Here is an 18,478-nt window from a genome sequence, read left to right on the forward strand (position 1 = left end):
TGCGAATGAGTTGTGTGCTCATTCTCAAATATTCGTCATGCAAGTTGGCCACCGTCCCGTAGGACAACATCCTCATCGTTGTTGTACATTTATAAATTGCAGACATACCAAGCCGACCAGTAGTATTACGCTTTTGAGCTTCCACGACTTTCTTCAAGGCTGTCGTCATCTGGCTGGAATCGCGATGAACCGGTGCTATTCAATTTCAATTCCCACTTGGGATTGTGTCACATCACGTTCCCAAACACCTTATGGTGAGTAAACTTACTCTTACCATGGAGTCGTTGAACGGCTTTCTCAATATCCTCATTAGATCAGCTGCTCGTAGCTCGATCGTGCACATGCTTGTATGCACCAATCCACTTGGGGACATTTGGGTTGAGTCGTTTGTATAGCTGCCTCAATGACTCCAAACTCCTTTGTTCACCCATGTTTGGATTTTTTTTTTCTTTTTTTTTCATATAGATCAAGAATACTTAGCCATAGATTCACACTAGTTCGGTTGGTACCAACAATTGTATTTGTGCTGATAAAACACCAAGCAAACATTAGTGCAATGTCTTCTTGCTCACTCCAACCATGTGGAGCGTTTGAAGTGTTCATGTTAGTTTGAAATTGGCTAGAATTTGAAAAATCATTAAAGCTAGAGAAATAATCTTAGGAAGGATTGAAATTTTGGGTTGAATAAAAATTTTGAGAATCTGAGAATATGTTAAATAATTAATTATACCAAAAGAGAAGGATTATATGAGGAGAAAAGATAAGACTTTTTTTTGTGCAAAACTATAGCAAATGTGGTCTCTATTTATAAAGGATAAAAAATTATGAATTTTAGTATAATTTTTATAATTATTTAATATAGTATTTTCAAAATATATAAATTTTAAAAGAAAACTATCAACCAATGAGAATGTGCCATTTGGCACAATCTCATTGGTTGAATCATTAGATAAGTTGACCAACCAAGCAGTTGGTGTGTGGTTGCCTCCAACCTGACCGAGATCAAGGAGAGAGACCGATCTTTAAAATCATTTTTTTAATGCATAATGAGGTGGCAGTCGAGCCTCCTCAACCGATAAACATCGTCTTAGAGTGTCCACTATAGCGCTGGACAAGTCTAGCCGCCGTTGGGGTAGGACGCGGGCGCGCCGAGCACTCGGCGTGGAGGGGGCGTTGACTGCGCGCCCTATTGCACGGCGCCGCGAGCCGTGGCGGCCGGGAAACATTTTTTTAGGCTGCCCGCGGTGGGAGCCGCGGCGTGTCCACTATTGTACACTCTCTAGGGTCGCTTGTCGACTTGTATTTAAGAATAGCATGGTTTGCTTCATAGTAATAACTTGTATAACACTTCAATTTCCAAACCAATTCCACTTGCACCACCTGCAGTTGGAAATTCCGGTTATTTACCAAACTTCTGTTACTACCAATATGATGATTGAGTGTAGAGAAATTACCAAATTTAATAAAGAGTGAACTACAAAAATGGTCCCTGGATTATGGGTTTATCTCGCCTATAGTCCCTGGACTTTAAAAATATCGCCAGTAGTCCCTGGACTAAGGGTTTATCTCGAAATTGGTCCTTTTGGCTTTTTTGGTACGAAAATACCCTTTGATATTATTTTGGGGGGTTTGGGCAATTTGGTCTTTTTTACACTTTTAACATTTTAAATCTGATATTATTTTAGTTATGTACTAACTTTGATATTATTTCAAAATTATCATTCTTCTTTCATTTTGTTATCCTTCACTGAATTTTTTTTTATTTCAATATTAGATTTAATTTTATAAAATTAAATTTAATATTTAGATTTTTAAATATCAATAAATTTTTTAATGAAAACTATTAATTCATGGACACTATAAATATTGATTAAAACTATTAATTTTTGTTATTTAATATAATATTCAATTGAATTGAAGAAGTACAGAAAAATAATATTAATCATGATGGAAAAATAAGAGTTATTCTATTTAGCCTCCGTTCGGTTGTTATAATTGCTTATCATTAAATATTATGAAGTTGACTAAAAATTTGATCCTACTTAAAATTTTTATATAGGAGTATTTTTGTTAAAATTTTCTAGTAAATTTTGATTGTTTTCAAATTAATAAACAAAAATTATATTAGTCTTACATTAGATGCATATTTATTTCAGAATAAATTGTGTTATATAATCTATTTATGATTAAAGCTATTTAAATATTATACCAAAAGTAGTCTGTACCTATTATTATAGAAATCTATTTTTAAAATGAAAAAGATTTAAGAGTTCGAATAACAATGGTAGAATTGAGAATAATTTGCACATTATTAAAAGTCCAAAAAATCAATGGAAATGATCAAGATTGAAAGATTTCCTGGAAAAGTTCACTAAAATTTTAAATAATATAACGTCTGATTCGGACGTAAAGGAAAATCATATAACGCAATGATATGAAATCAATAAATGAGAAGTGTATTACCTCTACAAAAAGAAGAAAAGTAAATCAAGTCTATAAAAAACACCATATATATATAATAGTCGAACTTTCAAAGATTGTTTCTTACCGAAACCAAATTACAAATACTAATAGTACTTAAATTGGAAATGGAAACAATAGTTTTCCCTTTATTCATAAGTATCAACAAGTATTCTTCAAAGCTATTTCAGGAAAACTATGATAACTCACGTTTTATATATCAAAATTGGGGGTATAGACAACACATTTTTGTTTAATAGGAGTATATATAAAATTATATAGTGCTAATTTTTATATGCTTTTTCATTTGGAAGGTGTCTCCTGTCAGTTGGCAGTGGGTGTAATTGTAAATCCATCTTCTCTCTCTATTTCGTCGGTTTCCATCAGCCATTCCCTCCTTTATTTGATTGGATCCGATTTGTTTCTCTCTCAATCTCTTTCTCGATTGCGTGCGCTGGCATCGACAATCATCGATTCAATTTTGTAGATCCACATCGCCAAACCGCACGCACCGATTCCGACCCGGATCCGACATTGTATGGCGGCGACACGGCGGCTCCGGGAGCTCCAATCGCAATCCGGCAACAAGATCTGCGTCGATTGCTCCCAAAAGAACCCCCAATGGGCGTCGGTCTCGTACGGCATATTCATGTGCCTCGAGTGCTCCGGCAAGCACCGCGGCCTCGGCGTCCACATCTCCTTCGTCCGATCGGTCACCATGGATTCGTGGTCCGAGATCCAGCTCAAGAAGATGGAGCTCGGAGGCAACGACAAATTCAACAATTTCATCTCGCACTACGGCGTCCCAAAGGAAACCGACATTGTTGCCAAGTACAACATGAAGGCTGCCGCCGTCTACCGCGATCGCATCCAGGCGCTTGCCGAAGGAAAGCCCTGGCGCGATCCTCCGGTTGTGAAGGAATCGTTGAATTCGAATAAGAATGGTTGCAATAGTAAGCCCCCTTTGAGTGGCAGGAATGGCAATTCCGGTGGTGTTGATGCGGGGTGGGATAGTTGGGATAGCTTCGACGACGGCGGGAATAGTAATATCAGGAGAAATAATACGGTAGGGGATTTTAGGAGCGGCGGTAGTGGCGGCAACACGCCGTCGCGGTCTAAGTCGTCGGAGAGCATGTATTCGCGGGCTGAGTTGGAAGCGTCCGCGGCGAATAAGGGGGATTTCTTCGCGAGGAAGATATCGGAAAATCAGTCGAGGCCGGAGGGGCTGCCGCCTTCGCAAGGTGGAAAGTATGTGGGGTTTGGATCGACTCCATCGCCTGCTCCTGTGAACAACGCCGATGGGGATGTCCTTTCGGTTGTTTCTCAGGTTTAGTTGTGAGCAGTTTTAGTTATTGTATGTGGTGTGAATATGGTTGTGATGGTGGATGTCATTTTGCTTATGCAGGGATTTGGCATGCTATCAATGGTGGCTGCATCAGCGGCGCAGTCGGCCGCCAGCGCTGTTCAAGCTGGAACCAAGGAGATCTCCTCCAAGGTAGTGCATTTTTGTTTTATCTGTATTTTTTTGATAGAAAATGATGCAACATTGTTTGTACATTGACTCATTAGATGTGTATGTAGCATTACATGCCCGTTGTTATAGAATCTTTACTATAGTTAGAATTTCATTTGCTTAATACTAGTAAATAAATTGCTTGATGTTGAACAATAATGCTCCATAAATCTAGAATGTTTGAGGTGTATTTACCTTGTTCCAAAGTTGAGTATGTGACTACGGTTAAATTTGAGTAAGTTGCATATTGATCCCTCTTTTGACAGGTCAGAGATGGGGGTTATGATCACAAGGTGAATGAAACTGTCAATGTTGTTACTGCAAAGACATCGGAGATAGGGCAGAAAACATGGGGGATGTTTAAAGGGGTTATGGCTCTGGCCTCCCAGAAGGTTGAGGAGTTAACAAAAGAAGGCTCTGGCTGGCCGAGAAATGAGAATGAAAATAATGGTTATTATCAGGATTCTGTACAGGGGTCTAGAGGATACAATTCTTCTTCAGTTGGAGTGCAATCATCATCGAGTCAGCATTTTAACTCTGTTAGCTCTGGTTCATGGGATGATTGGGATGCTAAAGACAGCAACAAAGAGAAGTCACCAAAGGAGACGACTTTACAGAATGGGGATAACTGGGCAGGCTGGGGGGATGACGGTAAAGATGATGGATTCGATGATTTTTATCAGAGTGCACCTGATAAGAAGTCAGTGGGTTATAATGGAAAAACGGACAGCAACTGGTCGGAGGGTGGGTTTATATGAGGTTAGAGCATCTCATTCCCCTCCTCCCTGTGTATTTGATTTTTTCAGATTGATCACTATAAACCATTTGTGGTGGGTTTGTGGATGAAAGTGGTCTACAATTGTAAAACTTCCTGTAGTGGACCTGCAGCGCCCAAGATACTGTACGGATTACTTATTTGTGTTGCGAAGACAATTTTTTCCCATTCTAAGATTTATTTAGACTGCATTGAGATTTGCATTTATGATAGTTGAGTTTTGATTATATATTCTCTGTACTTATTGTGATCTACACTAGCAAGTAGCTACATTGAATTCTATACATCTTGCATTTATGATGGCTTGGTTTATTATATGTTCTATGTACTTATTATGATTTACACTAGCTACATTGAATTCTATGCATTCTGCTTTATTCTCAATATTGAGTTGCTTGTTTCTATTTTAGATTATTGGCTACCTTATGCCCATTGATATGTTGAATGGCTAGCTTTCTGGAATCTTTATATGGTTGAGTTTTGGTGTTCCATTAGATTGGTTACTGATTACATAACATAGTTCATTTTTTCCTACAGCTAGGCAAGTTGCTTCAAGCTAATCTAGAGTTGATGGTACAGTTAATTCTCATTGCTGCTTTCACATCTAACTCTAAAGCTGTTGATTTTAATTTGCTTGAAAGTGCAGATAATGATTAGTTCATGTTGTCTCCTTTAATTATTCTTATTGGAGCTTTGATCCCCCAGTTAAAAAATGTATAGTTCTTATTTATAATTGTGTTTCTATACTAATTTTAGGTGGAATTCTTGAGCACATATTGTGTTCTGTGTAATTTTAGGTAGAATTCTTTGCATGCCTTCCCCACCACAGTGAGCTCGAATTATGCGCTTTGTGTGATGCCCAACCACTCTTTCTCTCGATGTTGTTAGTCCCTTTCTCTACGGCCCTCACCTTGCCATCCCAATCAAGTTTTTTGACATTTTACGAAATACTATATCATACCTAGTCTTCTATTTCAACAACTTCCATGAAGATGGTTGTGCTCTGTTTTCACTATAAGGTCGAGTTTGTCCACATAACTTAATGACGGTGATCCCTCATCCCGGGTGATCTGGCATCATACTTGTACGACTCCAGAGCTTCCTTGCTATCTGCCTTTGCCTAAGAGAGCTATGCACACCCTCTGTACCTGCTCATCCCTGCTGCAGCCCAACGGCCGCACTGACTCCTCTCTAACTTATCACAGCTGCTCAATTTTATTATGCAAAATGACAACTTATATCTTAGATTAGATTTACTCCGTAGTTGTTATTCTTTATTCTTTACTCACCATGTTAATTCTCATTTTGTCATTTCAATATGTCAGTTCTGGTTAGGGATATTGGCTGTCATGAAACTTTTTAAAAATTTATTTTTTCCTAAGAACTTTAAATTTAACATATAATATCACAAATTAAATAGTTGTTGAATTTTTTCCACTGGCGACAAAATTCGGTTACACTTTAGTGGCTGGTACTAATCCAGTTATTAGTTTGTCAAGTTTTTGACCATATTAATGTTACAGAAAAAAAATAAATACATATATAAGCAAAAGAAAATGTGTCCACTTGGGAGCATGTCTTCATATTGTCAAATTATGTTTATGTACTTATCATACTTGGACACTAGACTGAATAATATAATTCCATTTATGGTTGGGGTTCCGATTCTTTTGAATATAGTACTAACATAATTTTTACAGATAACTGCCCGATCTGATATAACTCACCATCAATTCGTGATACTTTGTAGGTCTATTTGTAAAATACATTTATTACTAATTAAAAGATCCCTTTTATTTAGTTTCTATTCTTAAAAAATCTACCTATTTTAATTTTTTTTAAATGAAAAGAAATTTAAAAGCTGCTTCACAGTAGGTTAGAACTCGAGAGTTTTGACCTCGAGCATACCACTAGGCCAATAAATCTTACTCCACATGCACACATGCAACTAGCTTTTCTATTATTTATCCTAGGAAGTAAAGAAAGTGAGTATAACATATGAAATCAATCACCAAATGACAGTAATCTCAACGAAGAATTGAAAGGCAAGAAATGAATCAACACATGACAGTAATCTCAACGAAGAATTGAAAGGCAAGAAATGAATCAACACGGCATTCAGCCAATTTGGCCTAAGTGCACGGGAGGACTCAGAGCAATTGTATTGATATCAGATGAAAGATTACAAGCGTACAAGAACCAGAAATTCACACACAAATTTTCACACAATTACAAGTCGATCACAGCAGAAGGATCTACTAACCAATGTGAGACAATAACACCAAAATTGAGCTGCACCTTCCGATCACAAAGATTCCCTCTCCAGCCTTCTTCTCCGACTGATTCTTGAGTCAGCTCTCTGGTGTCAATCTCTCAATCAATGTGTTGTTGTTTTTCTAATTCTCGCCTCTTAAGGAATGAGTATTTATACTCAGCACTAAGTAGAAAAAATCCTGAGCTATGATCAAATGCAATGCACCCTCACGTACACCTCACTTACTCATTTAATTGACGCTGTGAGATGCACAAAGCTAACCTAACAAGTAACAAACAAGTAGTAACAAGAAACAAGTAACAATACTAGTACTATCATCCAACCAAAACGAGTAGTACACAGATCATACATGATATAATAATACAGTCTGCGAAAAAAAAAAAAACCAAAATAGCTATAGCCAATCAAGAACTATGTTCCTAATTAACTAGTAACAAATCTATTCATGCCAAATTGAGTTTCTGGTCATGGCCTCCCACTGGCCTCTTTGAGAGCGACAACTCTTGGCTGATAGGTCGTTGAACCACCAGCACCGAGGCAGTGACGCCTTGGTAAGACGAGGCCAAGACGTTTCCGATTGGGCCGAGCTCTGGATGCTCGGCCGCTGCAATGGTGGATGAGCACGGCGTGCCTTTGCCCACTATTATTAAGTCGTAGCCACCGTCTCTCCCGATTTCAATTACGTCATCCACTATTTTGATAGCTGTTTTCTCTATCACTTCTACTCTCCCTTCCATTCTATGCAACAATTTCGCAACTGCTACTTCATCATTTTCCTAAATTATAAACGTACTCCATTATAGTTATTCATTTATTTAAATGAAAACATAATTATAACTGTATTTAAGAAAATATAATTCGCATGAGTACTAGCATATTTTTATTACTAACTCGTTGATCACCTTACCTTAAATTCAGGCGCAGTGATCTTTCCGGTAACGGTGTTGGTGAAACTTATGACCGCCACCTTCACCGCCGGGTGCTCCGCCATCCTACCACCCAACTCCAACGCCTCTACGTCGTCCGTCCCTCCGAAAAACAAAACGCAGACATTTTGCACCGCCGTGGAATTCGTAGCGGCGGGGCCGTATCCACGGTCCACCATCACCGCCACCGTGCACGGCGCCTCCTTGAGAACCCTCTGAGCGACGCCGCTCCACCGGTAGCCCACAGTCTCCACCACGTCGTCGCCGTCGATTTCCACCCACTGCTTGTGAAAAGGCAGCACTATCATCGCCACCGCCTTCTCCTCCGCCACGTGGCATATGTCTTCATGCATCGTCGCCAACGCCGACACGGCGGTCGCCGGACGGATGGTCACGCGCCCGAGGCTGCTGTAGGCCTGGAAAGCGGCGGCGGCTCGGTCGGCCAGGTGAGTTCCGGCGCGGCGGAGGCGATTGATGAGAGGGAAGCCGTTTTGTGTGAAGCGGCGGACCATTATGATGGAGGAGGAGCGCTCGGTGAGTTCGACCAGATGCATAACGTATACTTTGAGGCGGGAGGATTTATCGGCGGACCGAGTTGACTCGGTGAGGTTCACGAGAGAGGGGATGTTGGCAGGGCTGTGGACGCACGCCAGAATGCGTAATTCGCCGGCGGATGCTGACTGCAGGCAGCGGTGACCGGTGGCAGCATGCTCTGGTTGATAGATGGCAATGACGGCCGGGGTGGTCAAGAAGGTGGTCACCAGCGCCATTAGGACTAGTATGGCAAACGCCTCCTCGTTCAAAACCTGATTCATTTGGCCTTAAAGATCATACGTTCTCCATTTAAAAAAAATAAACACGAGTTTTAATGAGAAATTAGTAAAATAAGAAAATGAAAGAAAATATGATTAAAATATAAGAAGGAAAAAAGTAATACTCCCCTCCGTCCCTTACCATTTGACTTTTTAAAAAAGGTAATAGAAAGTGGTTGAAAAAGTTAGTGAGACGGAGGTTCTACTTTTATATACTTCCTTTATTCTCTCATGGTCGAGTTATTTTTCTATTTCAGTAAGTTCCCTCATAGTTGATTCATTTTCATATATAGTAGTAACTTTTTTCTCTTTCTTCCTTTATTCTTTATATTTTATTCACTTTCTATTTTATTTTCTTCACTTTTTTTCTATTATTTTTTTATCTATTTATTTAAAACACTCAACATCACTTTTTTAAACTCCGTGCTAAAAGTTTCGCCTCAACTATGAAAGAATAAAGGAAATATTAGTTTTATAGTAAATATGAGTAGAATGAATCAGTGGAATATGGGTCTATTACAAAAAATGATAAAAGTGAAACGTGACAAATTTTTATAAACGAACAAAAATAAAATAAGTGATCATTTTTAAGGATGAGAGGAGTATTAGAAAAGGAAAAAGGAACATTTTAAGAATTAAGAAAAGTTTTCGATTAGATTAGTTTCAGTGTGAATGGAGAAAAAAATTTACTCAATATTTTTCACTACAAACTTTGAAAATGGTTTTAAAAATCACAAACTTTCAAAATATGTACTAGTAATTTTCCCAACTCTATCCGAATGAAGTACTTTTAAGGGATACTCCCTGTCTTCCAAGGAAGATGGCCCCTTCTTGGACGGTACGAGATTTTATACAGCTTTATTTTATATGTTAAGAAGAGAGAGTAAAGTAAGAGAGATGAAATAAAGTAGAGATAAAAATGTTTCCATTTTTAGTATTGGGTGATCTTGGTTGGGATAAACCAAAAAATAAAGTAGGTTATCTTCAATAGGACGGAGGGAGACTTATTTGACTTATATGGCTTGCTGTGATATCCATATTGCGCTGAATTATAAATGAAAAAAAGTCGGTTTTGACAACCTAGTTATTGATTTTGATGTTAAATATGTGCCTTAAAGTATATGGTTTCTAAAAATTACTAAGAAGATGTATGAGTGCAAATAATAATAAAAAAAGAATATTCAAAGTTCATGATTTATGAGAATATACTAATTCTACTTACCTTCTTCTCCCTGCCAATATTAAGAACAATCAACTCCACCAGCCCTTTCGTATTCATCAAAACGCCGAGCGTAATCGACTCCCTCGCCGGAATCTTGCACATCCTCGCCGCCACATACGTCCCGATTATTTTTCCGGAGCACGCGGCCGTGATCACCAGCCCCAGCAGACCCCACGCCTCGACGCCTTGGATCTTCGTCACGTCGGTCTTCAGGCCGCTGGAAGCGAAGTAGAGCGGCAGCAACAATCCGGACACGAAGTCCTCGATCCTCGCCACCAATCGGCTGGCCAGATCTCCGCCTTTCGGAATCGTCAAGCCGAAGACGAAGGCGCCGAAGATCGAGTGGAGGCCGATCAGATCGGTGACGAGGCCCGCCGCCAGAACGCCGCCGAGGGTTAGGCAGATGTAGGCCTCGTCCTCGGCCGTGCCCCGCCGCGACGAAGAGCGCCGCTCCACCCACGTCATCGCTGGCTTGATCACTACCATCATCAAAGTGACGAAAGCGACGCCGGATAGTAGCACCCATATTGAGATCAACGGGCTTTTTTTCGGCCCGTCGCCTCCGTCACCTACCAAAGAAATTTGTAATGAATGGATAACAAATCCTCAAGTATATAATCCGATCATAGCAAAAAAAAATTCCATTTTAATATATTCACCAAAATTTATCACTGTTTATAGTAATTAAGTTTCCCTGTTAGATTTTATTATAATTAATAATATGTAAATCACTTTTCTCTTGAAGGTATCATGATTATGGGAGGATATGTTGAATATAATGTGTACAATTACATAATTTAAGATTGTATCTTAAAGTTTTTAATGCACGTAGGATTTTATAATAAAAAAATGATAGACTAGTGCTCATTTCTTTTAAGTTTAGTATGGAAAAGGGTGTAATGAAAAGATTAATTAAATTATATGAGATCCTAAAAAACATGAGGCCATGCAGTACCGGCAAGAGCGACGGCGAGGGCGAGAGAAATCCAGGCGGCGACGTCGTTGAGCGCAGCAGCAGACATGGCGGTCTCCCCGACATGCGTGGTGAGGAGCTTGAGCTCGGCCAGGACGCGTGCCAGGACAGGGAAGGCCGTGATGGAGAGGGCCACCGCCATGAAGAGCAAGTAGGTGGCGAAGCCCACCTCGTCGGCGCCCTCAATTTCCCTGCGGAATACGAACGCCACCCCGACGCCGAGCACGAAGGTGGCCAAGATCCCCGCCGCCGCGATGGCTGTGGCTCTCCACCCGCTCCGCCGTATGGAGCTGAGGTCGAGCTCCAGCCCAACCAGGAAGAGGAAGAAGAGGAGGCCGAAACTCGCCACCGATTCAAGAATCGGCGCGCCCCATTTCGGGAAAATCCGGTGCATGTATTCTTCATTCCGCCCAAATAACGACGGCCCTAGCAAAATTCCGCCCTGAAAAATGTACAAGTTTTACATACATATATACTATATTAATATTAGTACATATAATATAGAGAAGGAAGTGTATACATACGAGCATCTCGGCAATGACTTGGGGTTGACGGAGAGGTTTGAGGAAGACGGCGAGCAAACGGCAGACGGCGATGATTAGAGTGGTTTGGAGAATGAGAAGAGGGAGAGCGAAGTCTAAGGGGTTGTCGCCTTGCCAAACGCCGTTTGATGATGTTTTGATTGAGCTTACATTCACTGCCATTTTTTCTTCACAAATTAGTTAATTTCAGTTGTATTGAGAATCTTGATTTCGTTGGGTTGTATATATAGTAGTGATGGTGCAGCTCTTTGGACTTGGTATCTAATTTTACATATGCAAATGACTAATTCTACATAAATATTACTCCCTCTGTTCCCAAAGAGTATGAACAATAGGTTTGGCATGATTTTAATAAATAAGGAGAAAAGTAAAAGAGAGTGTGAAAGGTTAGTGAAAATAATGTTAGTGAAGAGTGAGGTCCACATTATTTTAGTGGTATAAGTTGTTAATAATAATAGTATGAGTTGTAAATAAAATGATGTGTATGGATAATAAGTTGTTTGACTTTTTCAAAATTAGAAAGTTCATACTATTCAAGGATGGACGAAATAAGAAATAGTTCATACTCTTTGGGGACAAAGGGAGTATAACATCCTACTCCCTCCGTCCGCCGATAGATGTCCCATTTTTTATCGGCTTAAGTTTTAAGAAATTGTTTGACTTTGCAAACGAAAGTGGTATAAAAAGTTAGTGGAATGTGGATCATACTTTTTTGTATTGATTTTATAATAAAATGTAAGTACAGTGAGTTAGTGGAATGTAGAGATCACTTGTAAAAAATAAAAGCGAAATAAGATATTTATTGGCGGACAAACAAAAAGGAAAAAAATGAAATATTTAATAGCGGACGGAGGAAGTAACAGTTTCTAATAGTACTACTTTATATTGATAAATAAATAGAAATTTTAAAGATCTTGTTACTATGGACTTAGAACTTGAAACTTTTAATCTTGAGCATTAACCATTCTACAACTAAATTGACCCACGCATAAACCACCGACTTATTTAGTGTCATATATAATTATAATACAATGCAAAAATGATTCAGTTATCAAATTTACCGTTATTCAAATTTCAATTCCAGTGCAGCTATGACTTTACATTCCTTTAGTTATGCTTTGCATTGCACAATGACTAGAGAGAGTAGGTTTTCCTACTTTAATTTCTCGATATGTCATTTTTCGAAGATTGGAGAATTTTTTGGTATGAAGTGGGGGATTACGTTGTCCAAAGTCAATGGAACTTTATGTCATATATTTACTGGAATGCTCTGGGCAATCATTTACTTACTCGCATCCTCTGTACTGCGTCTTCTCTACTCTACTTTACTTTTTTTTCTAGTTTATTTTTATTTTTTTCAAAATGAATGAAAAATAATATGCTTATATTAATGAGGAACGGAGGGTTCTAGGTCGCAACAAATATTATTGTGTAATTGTGATTTACCACTAAAAAATATTCTGTTGGATTGCAATTGTTTTATACAGTGTGTACTTTTTTAGATGTATTTTGAATTAAGCTGGTTTGATGTGTTCGTAATTTTTTATTTAGAAAAATGTATTTCCTCCGTTCTATAGATATAGGTTATTCGAGGATAATACGGATTTAATGTATTATAACGTGTAAAGTAACAGAGAATGGGAAACGTAGTTCAAATTTTATATCGGATGATGGGGTCCATAATTGATAAAGTAAACGATCGAATGAGATATGTTTTCATAAATGAATATAAACTATTTTTATAGGCCGGGCAAAAAGAAAATAGAGCATATTTATGTGGGACAAATGAAATATACAAAATTTTAAAAAAATACATGAATACGGACGATATGCCAACAACACCGGTGTGTTCATAGTAGCTGATGATCTCATGGGATGTGTAGCATGACAGTTTTTTTGTGTTTGTGTATCTATGAATATTATTACCATAAAATTATATACTTGGATTACTTTTAATAAAATATACTCCTACTTACATACATTTTGTAGGTGTTGGGAATTAGATTAATATATTATACTCTCTCCATCAAAAAAATAGAGCAATTTATGTATGACATGGGTTTTAATGTAGAATTGGTAAAATAAGAGAGAAGGGAAAAAAGTAAGAGAGCAGGAAAAAAAGGAAATGAGAAGTAGTGTTAGTGGAATAATGTGTAGGTTTATTATTTATTGAAAACTTTCTATAAATGAATGTGTTCTATTTTCTATGGACGGCCAATAATAGTAATTGTGCTTTTTTTTTTCGAAGGGGGAAGTATATTTGATTATGGAAGGTTGCTATAACACCTACAATGTGAGCGTACCTTAAAAGCTGAAACTAGTTAGCTATGACTATTATAAGTTAGATCCTTAAATATTCAAATAATTAGCTCGAGTTAATAAAACGGTAAGAGAAGGGAGAATTGAACAGAATAGTACAATTAATACTTTAATAGACGTTACCATTTACGGTGCAAACCAGATCATCCAAAAACTGATAAGCTATTAAAACTTTATAATATACAGCTTTCGACTGGAACATGTCATAATAATGGTGGGACATTTTCGTTTACGACCGGTGGCTTGATGGTCAAGATTGTTGGAATCTATACGGGTCAATGGACTTTAACCAATTATAATTCCAATGAGACATTTAATTTTGTGAAATTAAATGATATAGCGTCGATCTATGTTCGGAGTAGATGACCGTGGTATATTCATTTTCTCAAATTCGATTCCCGGTGAGTGAGAAATAATGAATTAAAGTTGGGCAAAATTGCAAACTAAATGAGCTATGAGGGAAGTTTAGAGAATAATTAAGAAAATTAATTATCTCACATTGGAAGTTACAACCTTATTAAACAAGTATTTAATAAGAAGGATTATTAGATGTAATAATTATAGTGGACTAAGATGGGCTGTAGAGCCCACACGCGCGCGCCGCCGCCGCGCGCCCTTGGACTTGGACTTGGATCTTGGCAATTGGTCTTGGGGCTGTTCTTTGGGCCTGGTCGTGGGCTTGGTGCTTGGGCTCGACCCAAGGCTAGTGGGTCTAGTTCTTTTTAGACCACCACCGTTTCCACATCAGCGAGCCAAGCGGGATGACACCTCGTCAAGATGACGCGGTAAAACTAACGTGGCTGATGAAGGAACTGGCAGCGGAAGCGTGCGGGGTTTTTGAATTCATAATTTAATAATTAATCGAACAAATAAATCACATAATAATCAGATCTATTTAGCAGATTATTTAGACAAAATCTATTCGCGTAATTCTCACATGTATCATGCTCATAACTTGAATTAATCATTCTTTAAGTATATTGAAACCTAAAACATGCTTTTCTACGGAGCAAAAATAATACCTAATTAATTCTCCAAAGAATTGATGATGACTAGCTACTTCTCCACGTGACGCTTTGAATAATAGACCACGGATCTTCTCTCTGGTTCCCGAACTGTACTCCAATATCAGTGTGGGCTGATCTCACCGGAATACTAGGACTTAAATAAAGAAGACAGAAATTCTACTCCACGGAGGAGAGGAAAATTCGATCCCTACTAAGAGAGGGGGACGAAAATTTTAGAAAAAATAATTGTGTTATTTTCTGTCTCCTTTATTCTCCTAATTATATTAAGTTCCTTTTGGGCCCAGACAGAGATCTATGGAAGGTTTTGGATATGAGCTCATCCAATTTACTTTTTACTAATTAAATTGAACCCACAATTTAATATAAGCTTTAATTGGAATATTACGAGCAGCCACTACAGAAGTAATATTGAACTCTGCCCATCCAAATCCAAAATTATAAGTAATCCGGGTGTCCGTTTTAACTTTCATTTCCCGCGCTTAAGATAAAATTGTCCATTAAGTAATTAATTTCTTATTAATTCCAAGAGTAGACTTAGCATGAAACGCTTATTTATTATTCATAGAGTGATCAAACTCCAACTAGCTAGTTTCCGAATAATAAAACCTTGTTTCGCGCTCCTCTTGAGGACATTATCAAACGAGACTCACCTCGCGCACGATTCAATATAATAGCAATCCTAGCACCGCTAGATATTAATCACCACTACCCAATATATCAGGATTATTGGGTTACGAAAAACCCGCACCATTTGATAAGTCAAAGTAATGCATAATCAATACCGTATGCTCAATGCTAACCTACATTGATTAAGAAACAAATATTTATCAAGACCTCGCCTTTCAGTAGATAGCACAAAGACAAGTCTTGCTGTTAGATCCGTTCAGTGTTTTACCACACCAATGTCATCTTATTTCAGTAAGGCTTAGAAATATGCGGACTGACATTGCAACCTTTCACGATTGATAGTCTAATTCCATCAAGGTCGTGAAATTCTTCTTCTTCTTTGTTTAGGACTGACCGTGTTACCTTAAAGTGGACGCCGCCCACAACCGGTCTACTAAAACAAAGACTTAGACTTTGTTAAGTTAACTTATACATTTAAACATGCAATTAACATCCATTAAATGTAAAACATAACAACATTATGACAAAAATAATCTGTTTTATTCCTTGGAAAATAAAATAAGAGTTTTACAGTATTCAATCACTCGAAACGTGATTTCTAGTATACAAACTCAAACAATCTCCCACTTATACTCAAAACACTTTCGAGTATACAAAAAATGTGCTAACGTCTAATTCTCCCACTTATACTGAAAGCGGATTGAGGTCTTGTATTAGTCGAACTCTCATTCCTTCAACATGGCTCTCAAACGGCTTGACCACTAATGCCTTCGTGAAAGGATATTCCAGGTTGTTTTCTGACTCAATCTTGACCACTTGTATGTCTCCTCTCTGCACTATATCTCTAATGATATGATACTTCCTCTCTATGTGCTTGCTCGCTTTATGAGCCCGTGGTTCCCTTGAATTTGCCACAGCACCATAATTGTCACAATAAATGGTGATGCTCTTGGGCATATTCGTAACCACACCTAAGTCCAGAAGGAAGTTCTTAAGCCATACAGCCTCTTTTGCAGCCTCCGAAGCGGCCATATATTCGGCTTCCATGGTAGAATCTGCAATGCATTTCTGCTTTACACTCTTCCAAATTATAGCTCCACCTCCTAAGGTAAACACATATCCGAAAGTTGATTTTCTCGAATCTACATCAGCTTGAAAGTCTGAATCTGTATATCCTAAAGGACAGAGCTCGGCTGCATTGTAAACTAGAACATAGTCCTTTACTCCGATTAAGGTACTTGAGTATGTTCTTTACGGCAGTCCAATGTCCTTGGTCGGGATTTGATTGATATCTCGCTACCATGCCAACAACAAAGCAGATATCAGGTCTAGTACAAAGCATAGCATACATGAGACTACCAAGAGCCGATGCATATGGTATCCTTCTCATCACTGCTATCTCAGATGCTATCTTTGGACACATATCTTGAGATAAATGGATGCCATGTCTAAAAGGTAAGAAACCTTTCTTGGCATCTTGCATGCTAAAGCGTCTAAGTACCGTATCGATGTAAGATTCTTGGGATAAGCACAACGTTCTCTTTGCACGGTTCCGAAGAACCTTGATTCCGAGAATGTGTCCCGCATCACCCATATTTTTCATCTCGAACTGGCCGGACAACCAAGTTCGTACTGATGACAACATCTTTTTATTGTTTCCAATTAGAAGAATGTCATCTACATATAAAACTAAGAACACCACATTTCCTTTTTCAACCTTCTTATACACGCAGCTTTCATTAGGACACTTTTCGAATCCAAACTTTTGAACAGTTTGATCAAAACATTGGTTCCATGATCTAGATGCTTGCTTGACGCCATAAATGGCCTTCTTAAGCTTCCAAACCATGTGTTCCTTGCCCTTTACCACATAGCCTTCAGGGTTGTTCCATGTAGATGGTCTCCTCAAGACTCCCGTTTAAAAACGCAGTCTTAACTTGTCCATCTGCCATACTTCCCAATCCATGTAAGCTTCTATAAACAAAAGAATACTGATCGATTTGAGCATGGCTACTGGGGAGAAGGTCTCATCGTAATCGATGCCTTCCCTTTGGGTATTACCCCTTAGCCACTAGTCTTTCCTTAAAGACTTTAACTCGTCCATCGGGTCCACGTTTACATTTGTATATCAACTTGCTCCCAATAGCAGTACAGCCTTCGGGTAGGACAGACAAATCATAGACGTCTTTGTCTACCATTGATTGTAGTTTCGAATCCATTGCTTTCACCCATTCACAATGATCGACCTGTAATACCTCGTCTTTAGATTCCGGCTTAGTTAGATCTTTTCCAACTTTCTATAGCCGGACACCCCCACACTTTGAGATGTTCTAGATTTGAAAACTACGCCAGGTCCTATCATATGGGGGCAAGTTTAGAAGGTAAGTTGTCTAATATATGGCTTGATAGCAAAGGCATGTCCCAAATAGGAAATTAGTAACCCCGTGCATAACTCATCATCAATCGGACCATGTTTAACAGGTCTGTTCCTTCTTTTCAGTATGCCATTCGCAGGTGTGCCCAGCGTAGTCAGTTGGGATTGAATTCCCGACGATGATAAGTAGTCCGAAAACTCGGCACTTAGGTACTCCCTCCGCGATCAGATTGCAGGCATTTGATACTCTTGCCATGACGCGTCTCTACACTAGCCTTAAACTTCTTGAACTTGTCAAAAGTTTCAGACTTGTAGCGTATCAAATAGACGTATCCGATTTTCGAGAAGTCATCAATGAAGGTGATGAAGCCATAAGTACGTTTCGTTTCATTATGAAATTGAAAGTTCTTTTCTTTTCTTAGAAACTCTCAATGTAGCATTGAGTTCTGATTTATGTTTCGATTAAAAGTGTGTAGTGTTGATCAGTATACAGATTGGCTTTTCCATGATACTACAACAAATATAAGAACCATCTTTTCTTAATAACGTAATTGTCATTAAAAGAAATCGAATATCCATCAAAAGACAATTTAGAAATTGAAATTAAATTTATTCTAAAAGAAGGTATCAAC

General features: G+C 38.5%; 2 protein-coding genes across 2 annotated transcripts; one reads left to right on the top strand and one right to left on the bottom strand.

Moving 5' to 3' along the window:
- The first annotated feature begins 2,777 nt into the window (after positions 1–2,777).
- LOC125201079 (probable ADP-ribosylation factor GTPase-activating protein AGD6) lies at positions 2,778–5,048 on the top strand. The gene is made up of 3 exons (XM_048098987.1): positions 2,778–3,787; positions 3,866–3,955; positions 4,240–5,048. Exons 1-3 carry the CDS (start codon positions 2,999–3,001, stop codon positions 4,729–4,731), a joined length of 1,371 nt encoding a protein of 456 aa, XP_047954944.1. The 5' UTR covers positions 2,778–2,998; the 3' UTR covers positions 4,732–5,048.
- A 2,258-nt stretch (positions 5,049–7,306) lies between these two features.
- Positions 7,307–11,678, bottom strand: LOC125201078 (cation/H(+) antiporter 20). The gene is made up of 5 exons (XM_048098985.1): positions 11,481–11,678; positions 10,939–11,398; positions 9,984–10,552; positions 7,931–8,755; positions 7,307–7,799 (listed from the first exon to the last, which is right to left on the bottom strand). Exons 1-5 carry the CDS (start codon positions 11,658–11,660, stop codon positions 7,467–7,469), a joined length of 2,367 nt encoding a protein of 788 aa, XP_047954942.1. The 5' UTR covers positions 11,661–11,678; the 3' UTR covers positions 7,307–7,466.
- Positions 11,679–18,478: the final 6,800 nt, after the last annotated feature.

Source organism: Salvia hispanica, chromosome 1, assembly GCF_023119035.1.
Source record: "Salvia hispanica cultivar TCC Black 2014 chromosome 1, UniMelb_Shisp_WGS_1.0, whole genome shotgun sequence".
In the NCBI taxonomy this organism is placed as follows: domain Eukaryota; kingdom Viridiplantae; phylum Streptophyta; class Magnoliopsida; order Lamiales; family Lamiaceae; genus Salvia; species Salvia hispanica.

Bases quoted from the DNA above. Each gene is read 5' to 3' on its own strand.
- LOC125201078 (XM_048098985.1), bottom strand. From the start codon at position 11,660: ATGGCAGTGAATGTAAGCTCAATCAAAACATCATCAAACGGCGTTTGG. The intron at 10,553-10,938 runs GTACTGCATGGC...TTTCTTTGGTAG, and splicing joins CCTCGCCGTCGCTCTTGCCG to GTGACGGAGGCGACGGGCCG. The intron at 8,756-9,983 runs GTAAGTAGAATT...CAAATGAATCAG, and splicing joins ATATTGGCAGGGAGAAGAAG to GTTTTGAACGAGGAGGCGTT.
- LOC125201079 (XM_048098987.1), top strand. From the start codon at position 2,999: ATGGCGGCGACACGGCGGCTCCGGGAGCTCCAATCGCAATCCGGCAAC. The intron at 3,788-3,865 runs GTTTAGTTGTGA...TTGCTTATGCAG, and splicing joins TCCTTTCGGTTGTTTCTCAG to GGATTTGGCATGCTATCAAT. The intron at 3,956-4,239 runs GTAGTGCATTTT...CTCTTTTGACAG, and splicing joins CCAAGGAGATCTCCTCCAAG to GTCAGAGATGGGGGTTATGA.